At 44.4% G+C, this 9,120-nt stretch overlaps 1 protein-coding gene across 1 annotated transcript; it reads right to left on the reverse strand.

Annotated features, from left to right (window-relative positions):
• Positions 1-2,576: 2,576 nt before the first annotated feature.
• On the reverse strand, positions 2,577-6,590 carry LOC310821005 (cyclic nucleotide-gated channel alpha-1-like; the record flags this gene model as incomplete). Its single annotated transcript, XM_083692849.1, has 4 exons — positions 6,493-6,590; positions 5,340-5,446; positions 4,025-4,635; positions 2,577-3,485 (listed from the first exon to the last, which is right to left on the reverse strand). Exons 1-4 carry the CDS (start codon positions 6,519-6,521, stop codon positions 2,577-2,579), a joined length of 1,656 nt encoding a protein of 551 aa, XP_083548975.1. The 5' UTR covers positions 6,522-6,590.
• Positions 6,591-9,120: the final 2,530 nt, after the last annotated feature.

Genomic DNA, 9,120 nt, shown 5'->3' on the forward strand with positions numbered 1-9,120 from the left:
AAAGAAGACAATTGGATGACTTTAAATTACAAACTAGTAATTTAGTATTTTTATTTCGATACATGACAAAGTCTCTGACTATCTGTCCATTGACCTGTATAGAGGAGGATGCTATCTGGCTCGGCGATACCTTGGGTTCAAACTGCTATGAATCCCTGCATCTTTTCTTACAAAAGCATCCTACAACTCTGCCGTTTTCTTAGATTAAGCATTCTCTCCTCCCCTCTGTATCTCTCCCTCCTCCCTCCCTCCCTCCTTCCCCACATCTCCTCTGTTCCCCAATGTGTCTTGGTGGCGGACCTGATCGATAGTATTGATGAGCAGATGCTAATAGCAGATGCTAATAGGGCCTGTATGAGTAATAGGCCAAGGAGCAATTGATCTGCAGAGTTAGCAGCTAACGCTAAAACAGCTGAATCAACCACAGAGTTGGGCTAAAAGTGCCACTATAGCTGAGAGCGCGCGCACACACACACACACACACACACACACACACACACACACACACACACACACACACACACACACACACACACACACACACACACACACACACACACACACACACTCTCAGCTACAGCAGCACTTTTTACACACACACACACACACACGCACGCACGCACGCACGCACACGCGCACACACACAACGTCAAATCGTGACAGTAGTCATCAGCTAACATTCAACCCATAATGCCTAGGCTTTAGCTGGCCAGGCTGAGAAAGTGTTTTAGGGAATGAGAGACCCAGGTTCAAACCCTGTCAAGTACTGTAGCACTGCCATAGTGAAGTCAACAAACGTACCTGTCCTGGTGTCTGTCTGCATCATCATGTCTGCGTCTTTCTCCTTCGGACAAGCGCCAAGAAGCCAATTCCACTGTTGGGTGGAAGTTCCAAAAGTTTTGGAACTTACAACTGTCCCAAAGTTGTATAGTTATTTACACCTCAATATATTTTTCAATCAGTTCATATCGGGAAGGGGGGAGGGTTCACATTTGTGTAGTATTTTGAGTCTTATCATGAATGTAAACGCACAGAATGACAAAATGTTATCCTTTTGCCAGGGGAAAACTGTGTAACCTACTTCGGTTCACTGACCAGAGGCTAGTTAGAATATTCTGCTACTGAATGAATGCTTTGTTAACAAAGCCTGTGGATGTTTGGCCGTGAAACATTCTCCCCCAGGTGAGGTAATCATAACCTGCTAAGGGGTTGGCTTGTCTGAGGCTCCGCCTTCTTTCATCAGGAAGTGATGACAGTGGTCCCGTCCCTTTATTCCTCATGCACGCTCTCCTCGCTTCCTTCTCAAAAAGGAGAACATCCACAACATTGGAGGAGAACATCCAATGGGAGGAACCTTATATTTTCTCCTCCAATGTGTTTTGAGAAGGAAGCGAGGGAGGAGAACGGGAGGAGTAGAGGACCCAATGGCTTAATTCCAAATAAACCCCTTAAGCACTCCAGTAGATCTGACAGGACCAGATAACAAGAGAACATGAGAACATGGATATATTCAAGAGGTCAGATGGAGTTCAATGGCCATGTCCTGAAACAACCCCTAGCTCCTTCCCCTTCAGTGGTTCTGATCACATTGGATACATATCAACAAATGTAGTATACATGCGTAGGCATGAAGGGGCAGAGTCGTTGTAGTATACACTTCATCACCGAAACAAGCGGTTTTGACGTTGCTACATGATCAATAAGTCTATAGTTGATCAAATGTATACTACACAAACAAAATGGTAGAGGCCCCCTGATAGGTTAGATGGGATCTCCGCCATCTTGAATTCACATCCAATCCTTTGAATAATTATGATGCATTTTGTGTCAAGGGATAAGGGGGCAAGGGGGTGTTTCTGGACAGGGTTCATGCTATATGTATGTGGTCTCCGATGCCCTCTAGTGGTTTTTATTCAGCTATTGCATCCTAGAAGTCAAGTTCTCAGGACATATGCCTATACCAGGGGAGGCTGGTGGAGGTAGAAATCGGAAGACTGACTCATTGTATTCCATGGAATGGAATGAGGAATGGTATCCAACACATGTTTTTGATATCATTCCTTATTCCATTCCATACATTACAATGAGCCCGTCCTTCGAGTTCTACCTTCACCAGCCAATTTGCTGTCAGCAATACAAGTCAGTCTTTGGAGTCTCTGTTCAATTATCTCTGGTTTTATACTGTGATCAAATCAATCATTGGAATGGGGCTTTGAACATAACACATTAGACAAACTTAATCCAAGATTTTTATTCAAGTAATGACCTCTATCGTTCGTTAGCATATATGGTGTTCTTAGTATCACTCCACTTTGATTTTAATAACAATATGAACACTGATGTCATTTCCCTTGATTGTTTTAAACTTCACTGTTAACTATTCTCCTGCTATGTTCTTTGCGTCACCCTAAACTTCTCAAATGTCACCGTCTCTATCTAAATAGTTTCTGTTTGAGAGAACGATTATTGACATGTTCGTTTATTTTTTTCATTGTTTTTATTTCTTTAGGCAAGTCACATTTAGAGCGATATCTCTTTCTCTTTAACAAGATTCTATAGAGACAAAAACTCTATGGTTACTTCTTCTCCTCATCTTTCTCTTCCCCCTCATCCTTCTTCTCCTCCTTCTCCTCATCTGTCTTTTCCTTCTCCTCCTCCTCCTTCTTCTCCTCCTCCTTTTTCTCCTCTTCTGCCTCCCCTTCCATTTTCTCTCCCTCCTCCTCCTCGTCTTCTTCCTCCTCCACCTCTTCTCCGGTCAAGCGTTCCATCATGGCGATGCGCTGCCTGATTGCCTTCTGGGCAATGCTGCGGTCTGCCAGCAGCTTCTTCAGCTTCATCTGCATCAGCTCCAGGGAGCTGTACATGCGGTTGACCTTCTCCTCAATCTCCTGTGTCTCGGGCATGATCTTGGCTGGGTCCAGCTCCAGCAGGCCGTCCTTCATCAGAATCTGCTTGCCCTTGTCCTCCAGCATCTCCTTGGCGTCTGGGTACTCCGTCAGCGACTCCATCAGGTCGTCCTTGGACAGGCAGAAGAGGTCAGAGTATCCGACGCTACGGATGTTGGCCGTCCGCCGGTTTCCCGCCTTACTCCCCTTGATGTTCAGGATGCTGATCTCGCCGAAGTAGCTCCCACCGCTCAGCACGCAGAACTGCGTGACCCCATCATCGGCGACTACAGCCAGCTTGCCGTCCTTGATGATGTACATCTCGCGGCCAATGTCGCCCTTCTTGCAGATGAAGTCGCCCGGGCTGAACACCTGGGGGCGCAGCTTGAGGATCAGCAGGATCAGCAGGCCCTCCTCGCAGTCGGCGAAGATGCGGACTTTCTTGAGGGTGTCCATGTGGACGGCGATGGCCAGCTCGGCCTTCAGCTTGTCGGGGAGGTATCTCAGCGTCTGCCTCTCGTCCTGAGCCTTTCCGTTGTTCCACAGGTAGTCAAACCAATTGATGACACGGTCCTCCAGCTCCTTGTCAACCTTTCGCACCTGTTGAGGGAGAAGGAAGTCAATATATATATAGTTTTATTGTCCATTTGCATGTGTCAATACACAAAATCACAATAAGGCACTGGAAAGTGAGCACACACTATTCCCTGGCATATGATATGCATTGGGCCTCCATTTTAACCCATGACCCACTTGATTTGTATCAGATTCATACTCTATAGCTAACTTACTTACTATGGCCAGTATATCCCTTGTGGAATATAGGCTATTGACAAACGTCCTTATGGATAAGTTATCATTTAAATTGAGAGGCAAAAAGCTGGTGGCTGTCAATGACCGTTGGACTTTGTCGTCTCTCCCTCACCTGTATCCTGCATGAAAAAAAGTTGACTTCATGGCGCTCCCCATATAATCACAGGTAATTTCAGGGGAGTGCTCCCTCTAGTGGTTATAACTCTATGATATAATCACAGGTAATGTAAGGGGAGTGCTCCCTCTAGTGGTTATAACTCTATGATAAAACCACAGTTAATTTAGGGGAGTGCTCCCTCTAGTGGTTCCAACTCTATGTCCCTCACCTGCATGTACTGCTTGATGTTGTCAATGCGGGCCTGAAACTCTGCCTGGACGGCACCCATGTTGGAGATCATGGAGCCGATGTTTCCCACAATGGTGGCAAAGACGAACACCCCGACCAGGAAGTCCACCGTGTGGAAGAGGAACTCAGAGTCCACTTCTGGAGGCGGAGTCTCCCCAATGTTGGTCAGGCTCAGCGTCGACCAGTAGAGGCTGAAGGAGTACTTCCTCATGAGATCGCCAAACTCGGGCTCCTCCGGGTTGTCCACAGCGGGGTACACCCACGGGTCGGCACCAAAGCCGATGTACTTGGAGAAGGAATAGTAGGAACAGGCATTCCAGTGGGCGATGATGATGATGTACAGGACCAGGATGGAGATGCGGAAGATGTTGGGGTAGTTGGTCATGGTCTCGGTGCGGTTGAAGAACTCACTCAACCGGGTTATCCTCAGCAGCTTGTTGAGGCGTATCTCCGGGTATCTCATCCCCAGGAAGAGGTAGAAGATGTCGGTGGGCACCATGGAGACAGCGTCCAGGCGGAACTGAAAGCTCTCCAGGTAAGAATTGAGGAGCAACTTCTCGTCTTTGACCAGCAGGCCTTGCTCCAGGTACCCTGCAGGTGGAGGAAAGGAAAACGCTTGAGGTTGGATTGAGTTGGACTGAATCAGTGTGAAGACCTAGGTTCCTGTGCCAGCTCATCACACAAGCATCGTTCGGCGAACTACCCACGCTGCATCAGCTCCATAACTATAGTTTTTGTGTTTGTGTTTTAGGATGTATTCAATTTATTGTCTTTAGTATTCTTTGTCTACATGTTGTTTGTGTTTGTATTTATCTGCACCAGGGGAGGCTGGTGGAGGTAGAACTCGGAGGACGGGCTCATTGTAATGCATGGAATTGAATGAGGAATGGCATTCTACCGCCACTAGACTCCACTGATCTGCATAGAGAAAGAAAAAGCCTGTACACAGTACACCAATGCGACCCAGTGCTTTTAATACTGCACCCAAACAACACCTTATTATTACCTTAAACAGTAACTGGTATTGTTTGGTGCAGTATTAAAAGCGCTGTGGAGCATTGCATACCATGTGCAAGTGTCTTTCCCTATATAACCGTGTCTTTCCCTATGTATTATCATTTACTGCTTATGGAAGTAATTTTTTGTGATGTGTCTATCATGTATCTGCATGACTGCATATGACATATGATTTTATCTGCCTATGACACATGACTTCATCTGTCTATGACACATGGACTGCCTGCTACAAAGCGAATTGCCCTTCAGAGATAATAAAGACGATCTACTCTACTCACCTGTTCTGGTTCTGAAGGCCACGTCAGCCAGGTAGATGGCATCAGAGCAATAGTCCAGAATCAGCCAGGTGTATAGGTAGTCTTGCTGTAGCTCCTCGAAGCAGGCCCTGCACTCAGGAGACAGGGGAGAGGGTTTTTACACCAGGGGAGGCTGGTGGAGGTAGAAATCAGAGGAGACAGGGCACACAGGGGTTTTACACCAGGGGAGGCTGGTGGAGGTAGAAATCAGAGGAGACAGGGCACACGGGTTTTACACAAGGGAAGGCTGGTGGAAGTAAAATCGGAGGGCTCATTCCTCATGCATGGAATGGAATGGGGAATGGTATCAAAGGGTTAGGGTTAGCTCTGTAGTGTGAATTAGAGTATTGAACACATGACAGGTCTGGATATATTTTTCGACACAGGCATTTTCGAGAACGAGAATCATGTTTGTTTTATTCAGACTGATGGGAAACAGAAGGGGAGAAAGAGAAAGAGGAGAAGCCAAACAGTAGGTGGCTGACCTGGGGATCCAACCACTTGTTCTCCCCTTCACCATAGAAACCAATGTATGGTTATCAAATAGTCATACATCAGGGGAGGCTGGTGGAAGTAGAAATTGGAGGACGGCTCATTGTAATGCATGGAATGGAATCAAACACACATTCAAGAATGGTATCTTTTCACACATGTTTGATACCATTCCTCATTCCTTTCCATGCATTACAATGAGCCTGTTCTCTGATTTCTACCTCCACCAGCCTCCCCTGTCATACATATAACTGTGTGGCAGGAATCTACCCACCCTTGGACTGTGTTCCTGTTACGTGATTAAATACAGTATGTAAGATAAGACCACCAGCCAATACATACAACACATCATAAAAACGCAACAAAGGACAAACACTAAAAGCAGTTAATCATCAATCAATATAAAACGGTGTTATAACAGAAGGTAAAAAGGATCTGTGGAAACAATTTTGGTCAAATAAAGTGTATCACATATTCATACACCAATGGAGGCTGGTGGTGGCAGACATCGGAAGACATCGGAAACAGAAAATATGTGTACCATTCCTCATTCCATTTCATGCATTACAATGAGCCTGTCCTCTGATCTCTACCTCCAGCAGCCTCCCCAGGCATACACATATCAAACATACTGTAGGGTTACCTGGCTATGATCATGGTCAGGTTGTACATAGTAGGTACTGAGATGATGAACAGCCAGTTGTAGTAGAGACTGCTAGCAGGGTTGATGATAAACACCTCTTTGGGCCTGCAGGGGGGAAAAAAGATTGAGTGTGGGATCCTAACTCGGGATCCACGAGCATAACTCGACTCATTGCACAAATATCCCATTGACATCAACGCAATATTTAAGCGAATGTCTGAGTTACGCGCACAGATCTCAATTTAGGATTCCATCCTAAATGATGAATGGCATACTGATGATGTTGCAAGATTGAAATGGTGAGACATTGTCAAACTCACTTCTCTGCCTCCTTTTTGGCCTTTTCCTCTTTTTCCTTCTTTTCTTTTTCTTCCTTTTCCTTTTTCTCTTTTTCTTCCATTTCTTCTTTTTCCTTCTTTTCATTTTCATCCTTTTCTTCCTTGTCTTTCTCCTCATTTTCTTCCATTTCTTCTTTTTCTTCCATGTCTTTTTCTTCCATTTCTTCTTTTTCTTCCATGTCTTCTTTTTCTTTCTTTTCCTTCCTGGAAAAAGATTAGAATGTGTTTGATTTATTCATTTCATGTAACCCATACATTATCAGATCCAGTGTCATACGTTCCTCTATACTATTGTGCTGGATGTATGAAAATGTTATTGCAAGTCTTACTCCTCTTTTTTCTTCTTTTTCTTCTCCTCCTTCTCCTCCTCCTCCCCCCCCTCCTCCTCCTCCTCCTCCTCCTCCTCCTTCTTCTCTTCCCTGGAGAAAGACATGTTTTGAGATCCTGATTAAATGACCATCATTCAATCATATGAATTGTATTTTTTTTTTTTTTTAAAACAAATCAGTTCATTAGTGAAACAATTAACTGATTACAATTAGCAGTTAGCAGGATGTAACTGGCCTATTTCCTACCAGGTAAGACTGGTGGAGGTAGACATCGAAAGACAGGCTCATTGTAATGCATGGAATGGAATTAGGAATGGTATCAAACACAATTCCATTCCATTCCATGTATTACAATGAGCCTGTCTTCTACCAGCCTCCCCTGTTTCCTACATGCTCTCATAGCTCAGTTTAATGTCCAAGGCCTGGACCTGTGCTCCGTCTATGACGTTTGACAAGTTCATTGTTATGATTCATCACCAAACACAGTACATGTGTATGTTTTTAAAATGTGAAATGTTCCAGAGTGTATAATAGCTATATTGGGTTAAGGTCTCACTCACTCTTCGCCACTGTTGTTGTTGTTTTTGTTTACATTGAACAGACGCCCCGGGCCTGGACGACGGTCCTCCCTGGGAACAAGTAATCAAGGACAAGGGTAAACAGAAACACTATCCATATGACAAACATAGATAGCAAATACAAACATTCATTAAAATAACATGTTAATCCCTATTAATGTTAATGTTAATATTTAGGCTCCTGTACATACAGTAGATACTATAACATTAGGGTTAGGGTTAGGAGTGGATAATGTAACAACTTGTCTGCACTGAAATTTGTGTTGTAAAATTAACCCTAACCCTAACCAATAGGTCAGCAGAGTGTTGTTTACATTTTGTCCTGGCTGTCGTCCTCATTGTCCGCGGACATTTGTGGGGTGACGCGGGGCGGCACAGCCAGGTACGCGTGAACGTTTCGGGTGGTCGCCATGGCAGCAGATCTACGATAGAGCCTGTCAAACACAAACCAAATGGAGAGTTGACACATTGGGCCTTAGCCAATCAAACTCACCCCAAAGCTTTGTTCAGATCACAAATATCACAGCTACAAATACTAAAATGTTCTCTCAAATGAAATTGAAGAGTTATGAAACTCTATTTGCTGACTTAAATACAGCATACTCAGGTTAACGTAGCTTACCTTTAACACTGATTCGCGGAATGCACAGTCCATTGTCTTCAGCCCTTGTGGCAAGCTGTCTTAATGAGTCACCGATTCGCAGAGACACTTAATCCAAAAATGTTGTGGCAATAGATAAATTGATCATATACAGTCACAAACCATTATATATTATGATTAAATATTTTTTAGCATACAAACCATAGCTAAATACAGCTAAATCAATTGTTATCCACGCACCATTGTGTAGCAGTTGTGTCGCAGCCTCCCTCTGACCCTGAGTGGGATTTGAGGATTAGGGCGACAGATGAAAGTGGCTGTGCCAAAGTCACTCACCTTCCTCCAACCACCTTACACCATGGGAACCATTTACTACACAGCCCCTCTTCATGAACAGAGACAGTTCTTTAGTTACAGTTACATTTGATTGCCCATCTTTTCATGCTTCTAACTTGCTCATAATGACACATTTTACAGTTGGCTATGTATGGATAAAATGGATGGAAATGTATCCAGGTAGATTCATATCGTGCAGATTTCCCCTCAGCCATATTTGAGACTTGCTGACACACAAGTCTGACAAGTGAGTTGATGATGAGACATTGCTTAGGCTTTCTTTCAGAACAGTGTTTGTTTTGTCTCAAATACAGTTGTGTGGCTGATTCAGCTCAGGAATCAATGGAACTGTCCCAGACGAGTGCAAACCCGCTCAACCAGTGTGCTTGAAAGTATAAATCAAGCGCACCTACATCATTTGATAGAAAGCCAACAGTACTCTGACC

This window comes from Argentina silus, assembly GCF_951799395.1.
Source record: "Argentina silus genome assembly, chromosome: 21".
Taxonomy (NCBI): domain Eukaryota; kingdom Metazoa; phylum Chordata; class Actinopteri; order Argentiniformes; family Argentinidae; genus Argentina; species Argentina silus.